This window comes from Myotis brandtii, unplaced genomic scaffold, assembly GCF_000412655.1.
Source record: "Myotis brandtii unplaced genomic scaffold, ASM41265v1 scaffold389, whole genome shotgun sequence".
NCBI lineage: Eukaryota > Metazoa > Chordata > Mammalia > Chiroptera > Vespertilionidae > Myotis > Myotis brandtii.
This window is the reverse complement of record NW_005364914.1, coordinates 3,171,113-3,185,763: the sequence shown is the minus strand read 5'-3', so window position 1 is coordinate 3,185,763 and position 14,651 is coordinate 3,171,113. Positions and strand designations below refer to the sequence as shown.

The following is a 14,651-nucleotide window of genomic DNA, read 5'->3' as shown; positions in this document are numbered from 1 at the left end:
TGGGCGGGGGGTGGGGGTGGGCGGGAAGGGGAGGAATTTGCCGAGGGTCCCGTAGCGTGAGTGTGGGGTCAGCTCGCCTGGAGCCTCTGATGTGTGTGTCCGGGTTCGGAGAGGGCAGGAAACACTTCTGCAGCCTGGAGATCCTTTCTTACAGGTGAAGTCTGGGAGCGCACCTGACTGTGCCAGGCTGGGCCCTTTTTGCTGTCAGCCTGTGTTTACACATCCCTGCTTCTCCAAGCTGCATAACTCCGCGCCTGCTCCACCCTCCGGCATCCCTCCCCGGGGCTCATGAGCCCGGCCCAGGCGCGGAGCCTGGGCTCAGAGCTTTCTGGCTAGGGTGGCCGCAGAGGGAGCCAGCTGCGCTCTCCCGGCGCTTGGCGCTCTTCCGCCCCTTGAGGGGCACCAGCTGGGTTCCAGGCGGGTTCGACCTCCCCCAGCCCCTGCCTCCCAGCGCCTTCGGAGACCTGCTAGCCCGAGGCTGCAGGGGCGAATCTGCCGAGGCACTGAGCCCCCAAAGGGTGGGAAGCGTGGCTGCCTTTCCGAACCTCGTGGTTCCTTTGTTTTTCTCCCCAAGGAAGTGTCTAGTTACAGAGACTGTAGTGTTTATTCACCGTCTTACTTTACCCTTAAAAAAAAAAAATCTCCTTCCCACATTAGAAGTGTTTTGTATTTCTGAACCCGGAACAGCTGTGATGATCAGATGAAACATAAACCTCCCCCCCCTCCCGCCTCCCCGCATTCATTCAGTTAGACGAGTCGGTGAAAATGACCTGATTTCAGCTTTTGCCGACGGGCAGCAAATGATCAATTCTAGTTCAAGCCTGTGACTCATTTCTGACCAGGAGAAAATAGTTGTGGTTTTGACTGACTAACGCAGCTGGGTTTCAGCGCCGCCAGGCACTCGGCAAGACTCTCGGCAGGTGCTCCGAACAAGTGCGGGGAGCATATTGGGGACTACATCCAGGGAATCCGGGCTTTTAGGTCGATAGAAACCATTCCGTGCGGACCGAACTTCCTGGTCTTTGTTACACGACCAAAGCAAACGTCATGATTAGACCTCCTCCATTCAGCACCCAGGGTCTGGACAGCAACCTCACCGCCGGGTGTGTTCCAGCCGTAAATCCTGCGCTGGAGCCGCAGGCACTCTTGTGGCCATTGCATCATTGCTTGGCACTGAGGCCTGGGCTTCGTTTAAACCAGCTCACAGAGAGGGAGAATCTGTGGGGGTGCTGATATATATTGGGGGAAGAAAATGTTATCTACCTAGACAGAGTATGGTTTTGAACCCGAAGCTTTGAAAAGAAGTATCTTGGGCTTCTCTACCACAGCTTGACTTTAGAAATGTGAGGCCCCTCTCATGTATTCACAGCCTTCTTCCCGGGCTCCACGAAGGGCATCTGCATGCTCTCCTGGGCTTGGGCACGTCAGGCACATCTCTTTCCAGCTTCTTGACTCCATATATACTAGCATGTTTTTAAAAAGACTGGTCTACTTTATTATTATAATTTTGCAAATTCTGAAGATTGCTCCTACCCGAGTACCGGCCCTACATAGTTGTGGAGAGGTTTTCAGTACACCTAATCTGCTATCAACATCTTAGAAGCAAACATTTCATCATAAATGACAATCATTTAGAACTGAATGCTATGGCTAATGTTTGGTATATCTTGATCCTTGAACTTTCAAGTCATGTCTTTTTAAAAGTGACTTAAAATGTAATTTCATTGATTTTGAAATTGTAGGAAAAGAAAATATAGCATTTTTAGATTTGATTATACTATTTTTTTAAAACACAACTTAAGTAGGAATAAAAATTGTCATTTAATTTTACCCCAATAACGACAGCACATATGCTTCTAACATGGAATTCTGAATTAAAAGAAGCCCAATATACATATCAAATATATAGTCTTTATGTATTCTCCTATTTATGTACTTCAATTCCATAGATTTGGGATTTGGAACAGAGAAGTTCCAAAATAAAGTTAAAACTTTGGAACTTTATCTAAAGTTGTAGGTAACTTAGCATTAGAGTTCAGTTATATTTTTAGCTTGTAGTCTATAACTAAACATACAAACTTTTTTTTTCTCCAATAGCTAAGTTTATTAAGACAGAATTTAAAAACAGGAAATCTCCAATAGGACTACTAAGGAGTCCATAAGTGGGAGGGCAGTGACATTATTTTTATAACTTTTGATATTCCACTGACATTTCCCTAATAGACATAATCCACTCAAATGCGCTAGAAAACAAATTCTGTAAGTAGAGAATTCTCTTCCTAAGTTTTATAAATATTAATGATATAGTGCTAGATGATTTACAGTTAATCATCACAACTATCTATTGAGATAGGTATTATTTATCCTAATTTTTAAAGATAAAGAATTGAGACTGCCCTAGCCGGTTTGGCTCAGTGGATAGAGCATTGGCCTGTGGACCAAAGGGTCCCAGGTTCGATTCTGGTCAAGGGCACATATCTTGGTTGCAGGCTCCTCCCCAGCCTGGAGCCTGATTGGAGCGTGTGCAGGAAGCAAACAATTGATGTGTTTCTCTCACATCGATGTTTCTCTCTGTCTTTCCCTCTCTCTTCCACTCTCTAAAAATCAATGGAAAAATATCCTTCGGTGAGGATTTAAAAAAGGAAAAAAGAAATGAGACTGAGGCAGGTTAAATTATTTATTTGACTCTAGAAACCAAAGTTGAATGGAGGTCTAACTCCACGCCTGTGATTTTTTAAAAAAATGTATTTGATTTTTGGTTTGGCACTACTCCAGACAGCTGTGGAAACCACCATCTTATGGGAAAAGCTCCATTCTATTGCTATAGGTTATTTTTTTCTATAGTAACAACCAATATTCTTTTTCTTTAACAAAATTGACTAAAAATTAGTAAAAGTTTAAAAAACTTCATGATGGTTCAGTTAATTTTTACTTCTATTTTTGATGTAACTTATTTTCTCCCAAAATAACAGTTATGTGTTTTTCTTTTAGGAGTTGACACAAAATTGAAGTTCACTCTTGAGCCGTCTTTAGGTCAAAATGGTTTTCAGCAGGTAACTCTATGTTTGGTTTTGATAATACTCTTCTTTTGGGGTATCTACAGGGTATAATATACTGAGATACATTCTCAAAATGGGAAAACTTTGACAAGCATAAGAAGACAAATCATTTTTAAAAATATAGATGACGCTTGGGTTTATACTTACCATGAAAATTTTTGTACTTTCTATTAATGGTGCAAGTGTGAAAAAAATTTACAAAACCAAACATCTGTTATTCTGAATCCACAGTACATGTTTTGGTTTCTGAACCAGTGCTTCCCAATTATTTTTTGTGGATTGCAAATGGATCACAGGTGTGTTAAGGGTGCCAAGGTGGGGTTTGGGGCAGGCATAGTCCTCACACCAGTCATATCGGCTGAAAGAAGTTGACTGTTACCCAGTGTACTGTACAGAGTTTATGCTCTACAGATGTCAGGATGAAAAAAAAAGATTGAAAAGTGCTTACCCAGGTCAGTAGTAGCATTTTGCCAATATTTCTTCTTTGTTCCTAGTGGTATGATGCTCTCAAGGCAGTTGCCAGACTATCCACAGGAATACCAAAAGAATGGAGGAGAAAGGTAAGGAGGATTTGTAGGGCTGAAATACAAAAGGGCCATCACTCTGTCCCTCTTTAAATCTCTGGAATGTAAAAAATGATATTCTAAATTTAGTAATTTGAAACATGTCCCCTTTCATTATTCATTCATTCAATATTTATTGATTATCTATTCTGCACCAGGTACTGTCCTAGGTACTGGGGATAGAGCAGTGGAAAGAAAAACCAGACCAAAGTGTTTGTACTTATGGAACTTACAGTGAATAAAATATAAAGTATATCAGATGGTGATAAGTGCCATGGATAAAAGTAAAGCAGAAAAATAAGTGAAACTGTGTGGGAAATGGCGATAAGGAGGTGGAATTTTACACAGCAAAGTGTCATTTAAATGGGGCCTTGCAGGAGGTGACCAGTGGGCCATGCAGCTACCCTGGGGGAAGAGTATGCCAGAATACACTCAGGTGGGAGCATTTCAGGAATATACAAGCAAAAGCAAGAGGACGGGGTGGCTGAAGCATGGTGAAAGGGGGAAAGCAATAGGAGAGAGGGTCATAGAGGTAGTGTGATGGGGGTTAGGAGGATGGCAGATCACGTAAGACCTTATAGGCCAGAGTAGGACTTTGCTGGGTGTGAGATGGGAAGCATTGGGTAGTTTTGAGCAGGGGAATTACATGATACAACTTACATTTTAAATGGACCACTTTGGCTACTAACTCGAGAATATGAGGGACAAGGACAGAAGTGGGAGACTAGTAGAGGCTTATCATAATTTAGGCAAGAGATGGAGAAGGGGTCTGATTCTAGATATATTTTCAAGGCTGAGTTGACATGAATTCCTATTAGATTGAATATGAGGTAATAGGATGTCAACGATGACTTCATGATTTTGACCTGAGCTACTGGAAGGGGAGAGTTACTATTTACTTAGGTGGGAGGAGCAGATGTGTGTGTTTATATGTGTGCATGTGTAGTTGAGGTGGTGATGGGTTAGATGATCGGCTTTGTATCTATTAAGGTTAAGACGCCTATTAGATATCTATGTTGAAGGTATCAAGTGGGCATTTGGACATATGATTCTGATGCTTAGGAGAGAAGTCTGAATGGAGATATTAATCAGTGATATTCCTGCTAACTATGTTCAGATACCAAAACTTGAAATGCTCTCTTACTATATCAGTTTATAGACCTAGTCTAATTCTGCTAGAATTTGAATATCAGGGGTTCCTCAAAATATACATTAAAAATGACCTTAAGAAATACATCTTTCAGCCCTAGCCAGTTTGGCTAGTGGATAGAGAGTCGCCTGCGGACTCAAGGGTCCCAGGTTCGATTCCGGTCAGGGGCATGTACCTTTGTTGCGGGCACATCCCCAGTGGGGAGTGTGCAGGAGGCAGCTGATTGATGTTTCTTTCTCATCGATGTTTCTAACTCTTTGTCCCTCTCCCTTCTTCTCTGTAAAAAATCAATGAAATATATTTTTTAAAAAAGAAATACATCTTTCAGAAACAGCTTTTCAGGATAATGTGTAAAAATATCCATTGACTCTAAAAACAGTTAAAAGTTATTCATTATGGGAGCTCATCTGTTGTATTGTGTGTGTGTGAGTGTGTAGAGAGAGAGAGAGAGAGAGAGAGAGAGAGAGAGAGAGAGAGAAATAGATGATTTAAAAGCAGAGACCACCTCATGGTGAGAAAAGGCCCATTCTCCATGAATCAGGTGGCTATTGCTCAAGCATAGACAGCAATTCAGAGCCAAGTATAAAAAGCTTGTAACATAATATAGCTAATTCAATGAACTGAAGTAAAACTTGAAAAAAAAATTTTTAACAGTATTCCTAATGTTAGGACCATTGCTTGATACATAGTAGAACTCAACAAATATTAATTGAAATTTTGAACACATCAAAGGTCCTAATTGATGCAATTCAGTACAATACACATCTCAGGGAGGCTCTTTTTGGATTTCTGCATGTGGGCTGTTTCTGGTCTAGGAACAGTTCCCATTTTCTTGTTGGATGCAATCACTAGTCCTAGTAAAGGTGAAATTATGTATTTGACTTTAGCATCCTTCTTTATTCATGTTTTAGGTTTGGTTGACCTTGGCAGATCATTATTTGCACAGCATAGCCATTGACTGGGACAAAACCTTGCGCTTCACTTTCAATGAAAGGAGTAATCCGGATGATGACTCAATGGGAATTCAGATTGTCAAGGTAATGCCCCTGAGCGTGGCCTGTTGTCCTAACTTAGAAGGAAGATTCCAAGAGCCAGACGTTTCCTGGATAGAGCATCAAGCCTATGGTCTGAAAGTCTGTATATTTTCTGTTTCTTCTTCAGTTAATAGCTTTTTAATGAAGAACTTTGACTGTATACATTGTCTTCAAAAGTTTGTGTGTTGCCAGTAAGAATAAAATGTTTCCATTCATATTCAGCTTATTTGTTCACATAACAGATAAATAAATTCTTCTTTTTTTTTTTTTTTTTAGCATTGGTCAGTGCTGTTAACTGGATTTTCACATAAAAGTAACTGAGAAATTTAAAGTTAAGGATAGTCCTATTATAATAATTGGGTTCTTATTAGGGTCTTTGATAATTTCTTAATTGACAATTTATGAATATAATTAGATTGACTGGTGGGTCAATCTAATGACTGGTGGGTCAGTCTAATTAAACTAGCTGGTCAAGGGTCCAGGCCAGCCCTGGAGGCAGCGGTGGTTTGCCTACCTGGCTCATTACAGTTGGTTAGAACCTGGTGCCAAAAGCCAACGCTGCTGATTCGATTTGATCTCACTATTACTCTCTTACATAAGTCTGTAGCACGTGGCTTTTAACTTTATATGAATACATCACAGTGTGACACTAAGCTGAGGTTTTAAAAGGAAACTTGTTTCATCTAAATTTTGGTCACCACAAGATGGCTAATGTTTTGGCAGATTTGAAGATTTTTTTTTTTCTGAGGAAGTACTAACTAAAAGAAGCTACTTTCTGATCTAATTTGGTCTGTTTCAGACAAATCCTAAAAATATATTATGGAATTTTATATGGTATGCTTGAAAAGCTTTTACATTTTGAAGTTTCAGTTGTTTATTTGGAATTTCAGAATGTGTTTCTCACAGATGAAGTATTGTATATTTTAAATATTTTCTTTCTGTTTAAATTGCAAATTAAGGCAATGCACATTTTATAATGATCACGTTATTAAGAAGATCTTTTATTTTATTTTTGAAGTGAATACTATGTCAGTAAAATGACTTCAGCTCCTGAAAATCATAGTCTCTGCCTGGTAATAAAATTATGGATATTTCCCTGATTAAATGTTAAATTTTTGTCTGTTTTACACAAATTTATAAAACCTTGTGGACAGAATAATTTTTCTGTTTTAGACAGAATGATTTTTCTGTCCCTCTACAATACAGGTTGCATTTTTTGCTATTTTGGTTTTGCTCCTTAATACTAGTTGGAATTTTGATAGCTAAATAAACTTTATATCCTTTTCTGTAAGAAGAAGTAATGTTGGCATGTATCATACATATGTTGAAATGACTTGTTTTATCTGAGATATATTATTAAATAAACTGTCAACTTATATGAAATTTTGTTAATTCTAAGTCCCTCTTTGTGTTAATTCTGGAAACACTTTAAGTAGAAAATTTGCCTGACTGCAATTCCTCTTGAAAATGTCTAAGCATATTAGAAAACATTAGGAAAAAAAGGAAAGGAATTTCTTTTGACCCATGTTGCATATACAATTTTAAAAAACTACAGTCCATGTTGATAATCTACTTAATGCTGAGGCAAAGAAATAACTACCGTTTTTGTTTTTATTTTTTGGTTTTGAGAGAGAGTATAGTAAGTCACTTAAAAAAATTACTGTTTTCCTCTTATTTTAGGATCTTCACCGCACAGGCTGCAGTTCTTACTGTGGCCAGGAGGCTGAGCAAGACAGGGTTGTGTTGAAGCGGGTCCTGTTGGCCTATGCCCGCTGGAACAAGAATGTTGGGTACTGCCAAGGCTTTAACATCCTGGCTGCACTAATTCTGGAAGTGGTGGAAGGCAATGAAGGGGATGCTCTGAAAGTGAGTATCAGGCTCTGAAGAAGGCAACTGAAATTCTTCAGAGAGTTAAATATTGGAACTATGATTTCTCTTCCCTGATGCCCACTTCCTTCCGAGGTGTTTGCCACGCCTTCGTAATTACCCATGATACCGTTTCCCCCAGGTTAAAGCCAGGTCAAGTGACAGATTCATGTAGCTACCAGATGTGAAGAGGATGATTAGGTGTTTAGATTCACTTAGAAGACATCTATTTTTAAAGCAAGTTAGTTATTAATTATATGAATACTTATTGTTGCATAACAAAGGAGCTGCTTAAAACAGCAAACTTGGTATTACCTCACTGTTTCTTTGAGTTAGGAATCTGGGCATGGCTTAACTGGCTCAGAGTCACATGATTGTGGCATTCAAACTGTTGGCTGGGGTGTGGTCTCATCTGAAGGCCTGACCAGGCGGGAGCATGCACTTCCAAGTTCATTTAGGTCGTTGTTGGAAAGCTGTAATTCCTCACAGGTCTTGGACTGAGGGCCTCAATTCCTTGCTAGCTATTGGTCAGAGCCCTTTTTTAGTTCCGCTTTGTGGGGCTCACCATTGTGCAACATTCTGGTTGGTATCCCTCAATGAGCAAGAGAGTGAAAGAGAGTGAGCAACACAGAAGAGATTAGGTTACAGATTTGAAGCCTATATATCAGAAGTCACATTTCATCATTTTCCCCACATTCTGTTCATTAGGAGCCAGGCACTAGGTCCAGCCCATACTCCAGGGAAAGGGCTTATAGAAGAGTGTGACTCTCAGGAGGTGGGGAATCCCTAGGGTCATGGTAGAAACCGCCTACTCCACCAGTTATCCTAAATTCTGGTTGGATCTTATTAGATTGCTTTATTCTTGCATATCTGGGATGAGGTATGGAGGAGGTAGGCTGAGAGTGAATGTTTATGATGGAAGCAGATTGCTTGGAGAAAGGTTATAGAAGCGAATTATCTTTTAATCTTTGATGCCCAGGGCCTTTATTAGTAAAATAAATAAATTCTGAAAACACTTTGAGATGGGACACTAGCAGTTTAAGCATGTAGGTCTGAATGTGATTCAGTGAATCACCAGAAATAAGTCTTCAGGAGGAAGAAAGCATTTTACACGTGGAAGATGACCACTGCCTTACTTGCTTGGGGCTATATGGGGTTGCTTCTTCTTATTTGAATCCTCAGACTGCTGTTGATTGCAATGCTTTGTGATGGTTACTTCGTCTTTGTATTCAAGAGCACCTCCCCCCACTCCCATTCTTTGTTTGACTGTGGCAAACACCACTGTGATATTCTCAACCAGGGACTAATTCTGATATGGAAAGATAAGCAGATTTCCTCCTGGTTTTATACACATCATGGAATTAATGATAAAGCCAGCCTGACACGATCTCATTCTGTGTTCACCCTCTCACTTTTTCCATTCATGTATTTAAGGAAACAGCTTTGAAGCTACTTGTTCATCAAATAGGCAGGGGTGGACGGGGGAGGCAGTGACAAATCGAATACACGACTTTAAAACATTTTTTATTAAGAAGCAATTTTGTTTAAATAGTCCATCAGCTTTAGTTATTTTTCCCCCCAGCTTTTACTTGTATGACTATAAAATGGGAACTGCTCTATTAAAAAGCTGAAATAAACAATTCAGGTTGGGGGTGAGGTGGGAAGGTTTGGGGAAAGGGTTATGATGCCAATCAAATCATGAAAGGACTCAGTGATGGTACTTGAGAAAGTAAAAAGTCACATAAAAAGATGGATTAAATAAAGCTCAGAAACTGAATATTTAAGAAAATGAACTTTATGGAATGAAATGACATTATCATCATTTAGGAATCTGGTTAGGCATTTAATGTGCAGAGGAAGGTTGGGTTTATGAAGAAATACTTCTGATGCAAAGGAAAATATTGGCTGTTGGTGTTTTTCCAACAGCTATTTTGGCCTCTGCGAGTTGTAATTACTAGGGAAATATATAATTTATTAAATGGAGGCAAACCATTTTCCTTGCTTTTTTGCACTTAGTAACTGTTTTACTTTTGATGAGGTGTCTGTTAAGGTTTTTGGGCCATTTTTTAATCGAGTTTTTTTGTTTGTTTGTTTTTAAAGCTTGTTTTCTTATTATTGAGTTTTAAGAGTTCGTTGTGTATTTTGGACCACAGTCCTTTATCAGATGGATCTCTTGAAAGTATTTTCTCCCAGACTGTGGCTTGTCTTCTAATTCACTTTCACAGAGCAGAAGTTTTAAATTTTAATGTAGTCTAGCTTATTAGTATTTCTGCATAGATTATGTCTTTGGTGTTGTGTTATATCTAAAAAGTCATTCCCATACCCAAGGTCATCTAGGCTATGCTATGTTCTAGGGATTTTATAGGATTGCATTTTACATTTAGGTCTATGATCTCTTTTGAGACAGTTTTTGTGAAGGATGTAAGGTTTGTGTCTAGATTCAGTTTGGTTTGCATTTGGATGTCCTGTTGTCCCAGTACCATTTGTGGAAGAGACTATCTTTGCTTCCTTCCTTCCTTCCTTCCTTCCTTCCTTCCTTCCTTCCTTCCTTCCTTCCTTCCTTCTTCCCTTCCTTCCTTCCTTCCTTCCTTCCTTCCTTCCTTCCTCTCCCTCTCCCCCTCCCCCTTCTTCTTCTTCTTGATGCAATGTTTGGTCCTTGAAATACAGCAGTGGGTGGAGTGACATTGCTGACATAAGACATCAGACTTTGAGATGCTATGGGATAGAGAATTTCATTGTGTCACAGAATTATTATGAGAATTGGTAATTTTTTTGTTGATTTCTTGTTTTTGTGTAATCTTGAGCCTCATAATTTCTTCATAAAAACTTAAATATTTTTCTCAGTCTTACATCACTTATCCTAGATGAAAAGTGATCTTGTATGTCCCCCTCCCTTACCATGGTATGCAAAGTCTGACCGGGCACTGTACTCTGCAGGAAACTCACTCCCCCCTCACCTGGCCTGGGCACTCTGGGACCACCTCCCTCCACACGCACTGAATATACTCTTTTTATTGCTAAGTTCCTATTTTCAGAGTGATGGTACATTTACCTGGTAAATTCTGTCCCTATACGTATAGGACGGCGATAGCCACTCCCTGGGCCTTCCCAATCCTGGAATAAAGATCTGGGGGGAGGGGCAGGTATTCTTGAGAATATGTCTCTACCCTATTGACTTAGTTAAAACTCTGACCTTAAAAGTAAAAATTATAAGCCAGGGATGAGGGAAAAATGGGCCATTGGCAGGTCTTGGAGATAATTTTTGGGGGAAATTAGGTTTTGCAAAATGATGAAAATCAAAATGTGAGACAGCTACTTTCTACCAACATATAGGGCCAGCTATGATTTTGTTCTCAATTTTGATTTTCTTGTGCTCTGGGGAATGAGCAGGTCTTCTAGCAGGGAGGGCATATGAAGAGCATGTGTGCTGACAGGGAAGGGATCAGAGATTAGAACATGTGTGTTTTGCTGGGCCGTGCTAGTGGTTCTTGACTTCTTAGAAAAGGTAACGCAAATAAAAAAAAGTCAGAATGAAAGTAGCAATTTGAAGAACGTATGTATGAGACACCCTTATGGAAGGAATCCAGATTTTAAAAGTCTCATTTGTTCAAACAAAACCTTGTTGCATTCTCCCAGGAAAGGAAAGTGGACAAAGAGCCCACATCAGTTATTCTGATAACCCAGGTTGATGGTAGGTGAATCCTGAGATGGGCTTCAGGGGGGTGTTTTGTGATGGGCCAATCTTGGTTTTCATAGGAAGGCTGGAAAGCTGCTGACTTCAAGGAGCCAGTGTTGGGATTCCTGCTGGCTGTTGTGGAAGCACGTGCTCCACCTCGTACTTCTCAGAGCGAGGCTGAGGGTTGTCTGATCACAGCCACCCATGGGTAGCCTCAGGTCTAGCAGCCCATGTAGAAACTGTAGACCATAGCAGTCTGCGGGTCTGAGCTGCTTTGAGAACTTACTTAGATAATGATGAATGGCTTAGATAATGATGAATTATCCAGATAATTATGGCACATGCTCTTCACCCAGGGTGGAGTTGAGCCTCGAAGATCCAGAACATTTGGTACTGACACATTTAAACGACAGTGTGCTTTGGCTAACTACATTTGATCCATTTGAATATGTTTTTTTATCTTTTTTTCTTAAGATTATGATTTACCTTATTGACAAGGTACTTCCCGAGAGCTATTTTGTCAATAATCTCCGGGCGTTGTCTGTGGATATGGCTGTCTTCAGAGACCTCCTGAGACTGAAGCTCCCTGAATTATCTGAGCACCTGGACACTCTTCAGAGAACTGCAAACAAGGAGAGTGGAGGTAGTGATGATTCAATGCTATTGTACCTTCGAAATTTTTTACTTTTCTGACTCCACCATACATAGGAGCCTACACCTTGAATGGAAATACATCTTTTCAGGTATTTCTGTTGGTGAGAGTTTGATGCAATGAAATAGATTTTTAGAGAACAGGAACAAAACAAAACAAACAAAAAACCAACAGAGGGCCACATACTGAACCTTTGAATGGTCATAGTTAGGAAGTTGGTCAGGAACCTCATCTGTCACCAGTACCAGACATTCTTGTCTTTTAGATGAAGAATGGGGGTACATGTCTCGCCATCTAGTTAAACTTCTCTAAGCTGGCACCAAATCTATAGGCATCTTTAAAGATGAGCTGCAGGTACCATTTAGCACATGCTGTGATTTTTTTCCTAAAGCACTGAGGTTATGGAAGAGTGGACTATGTATTTTCATAAAGTTGTAGGAGAGAATTTGAGTTGAAATGTTTAATGTTACTTTTATTGATTCATGCTAAGGGTATGCAGATTCACTTGAGATGAATGGGCCAGTTCTTGCTGGAGAAAGAGCTGCAGGTAGAACTTGAACCCTGAAGGAAGGCGCTGACTGAGTAAAGGTGGCGATGGAGACCGCTCTGTTACAGCTCTGAGAGTCACCGCCGTCCAGCAGGCATCAGCCAGCTTTCCGGGTGACCTAAGCTAGCGCTGTAGTTACGCCCCTGCTTGCACTTCCCTGGCTGTGCTCAGGAGACCAGAAAGAAGAGTCACAAGTGTATTGTGTTTCCTGTAAATGGTTGCCAGTTACTGGCCACACATTTAAACTGAGGAAAATATTAAATGATTTTGAGGACCTAATCTGTCCTCAATTAAAATACACTGGAAATTTTAGTGACACCTGGGTGTCTCTAAGCATTTCCTTCTAAATCATTTGAATAATCTTCACATTTAATTTGGCTGTGCAGTTTAATTATGCACCTGTGTGGATTTCATAAGACTCCCGGGTCGAACTGCCTTAACCTGTCCCATAGTCAGACATGCTGTACTGGGGTCCATGTTTTCCCCCTAGTGCTCTGCATTGGCCTGCAAGGGGTGACCTCAGATTCTAGTCTCTGGGAAGAGATGCTCCCTTTGTTCCTAGGTAAGAAGGAAGAAAATGAGGGCAGGAGAGCAGATCTCTTTTTGCTTATACTTGGGTAAATGCATATTCTGACTGTAATTAGGAGGGAGAAGCAGTCCACATATCTAAATTTTACTTCATTAAAATGCATACTTATGCCATCACAGGAAATGAGAGGGAGCTCTGTGTTTTTTAGTGAATTTAGAAACTTCAAAGTGAGCCGGATCTCAGATATTTAAAACTGTGTAGTTTAGTGCAACATATTTTAAAATTTCATGTTATTTAATCTCTAGATATTTGGGGTGGGGGGGAGGTTTCCAGCTATCTTTCTCTAATTAATTTGTAGTTTAATTCCATTGTGGTCTGAGAACTATGAATACTTTAAGCAGTAGACAAGCAATTACTAATGAGCAATTTTACTTTTCTGAGCAGCATTTGAATAAAAGTGGGCTTTAGGATATTTTGGAAATCGACGTTTGCTTTCGAGGGACTAAAATCCCTTTTTTAAATCTCATTTTTGGTGAGGAAGACATTCTCCTTAATTTTCAGCATCCCATAATAGGCAGAACCAAATTAAGTGTTAGGTTAAGATTTCTGAAGTACCATAAAGAATTTGTGAAGTTCATATTATTGAGATTTTTATTAAACACACCTGTGTCCTTCTAGAAAAAGGAAGGAAAAAAGAGGAAAGAACCACAATTTAGCCCCCATAAACAAATCAGTCAGGAAAAGTAACATAGTTGGGTGGACTTGGGAGACTGGAAGAGGGTGCCTTTATATCTTGCAAACTGTCAATTCTGAAGAAATGGAGTGTTTGTTTTATTTCAGGTGGATACGAGCCCCCGCTCACGAATGTCTTCACGATGCAGTGGTTTCTGACTCTCTTCGCCACGTGCCTCCCTAACCACACCGTTTTAAAGATTTGGGATTCTGTCTTTTTTGAAGGTTCGGAAATCATCCTAAGGGTGTCGCTGGCTATCTGGGCCAAGTTGGGAGAGTAAGTGACTTCCCCCTTCTCTTCTGTTCTGTGGTGTTGGGGGCCTTGAGCAGCTTTTGTGCTCTAACATGTAAAGTGTCGATAATTAAGTGTGAGGAAAAGAGGAAGTTGTGAACTTTGTGCAGTGGCTTTAGCCTTCTGGGATCTCAGCTGGCACATTCTTTTTTCTTTTTTCCTTTTAATCTTTATTGTTGAAAATATTACATAGGTCCTCCTTTCCCCCCATTAACCTCTTCCCGCCCACTCCCGTCCTTCCCCACCCCAGGCCCTCACCTATTGTTGAAAGTATTACATAGGCCCTCCTTTTCCCCCATTAACCTCTTCCCAACCCCAGGCCCTCACTACCCCATTGCCTGTGTCCCTGGGTTATGCATATATGCATACAAATTCTTTGGTTGATGGCTTCCCACTCACCCTCCCCTGCTGACACATTCTTGGTTGTTGGGGACAGATGGCATCTACTTTAGAGAAGGGGGCAGGCTTGTTCAGGCCTGGAATTCTCCTCCTCCTCCTAGTGTGGTTGTCCAGCTGGTTTGCTCTTTGTCAGCATCTCTCCGGACACTAGT

At 40.4% G+C, this 14,651-nt stretch overlaps 1 protein-coding gene across 1 annotated transcript in view; it reads left to right on the top strand.

Moving 5' to 3' along the window:
- The window catches only part of TBC1D30 (TBC1 domain family, member 30), a 91,958-nt gene that overhangs the window by 53,470 nt on the left and 23,837 nt on the right, over positions 1–14,651 (top strand). The window contains exons 3-8 of the mRNA XM_005872695.1: positions 2,992–3,053; positions 3,554–3,619; positions 5,684–5,809; positions 7,487–7,672; positions 11,823–11,991; positions 13,917–14,085. Of these exons, the coding sequence (XP_005872757.1) occupies positions 2,992–3,053; positions 3,554–3,619; positions 5,684–5,809; positions 7,487–7,672; positions 11,823–11,991; positions 13,917–14,085 (778 nt within the window). The remainder of the gene's footprint in view (positions 1–2,991; positions 3,054–3,553; positions 3,620–5,683; positions 5,810–7,486; positions 7,673–11,822; positions 11,992–13,916; positions 14,086–14,651) is intronic.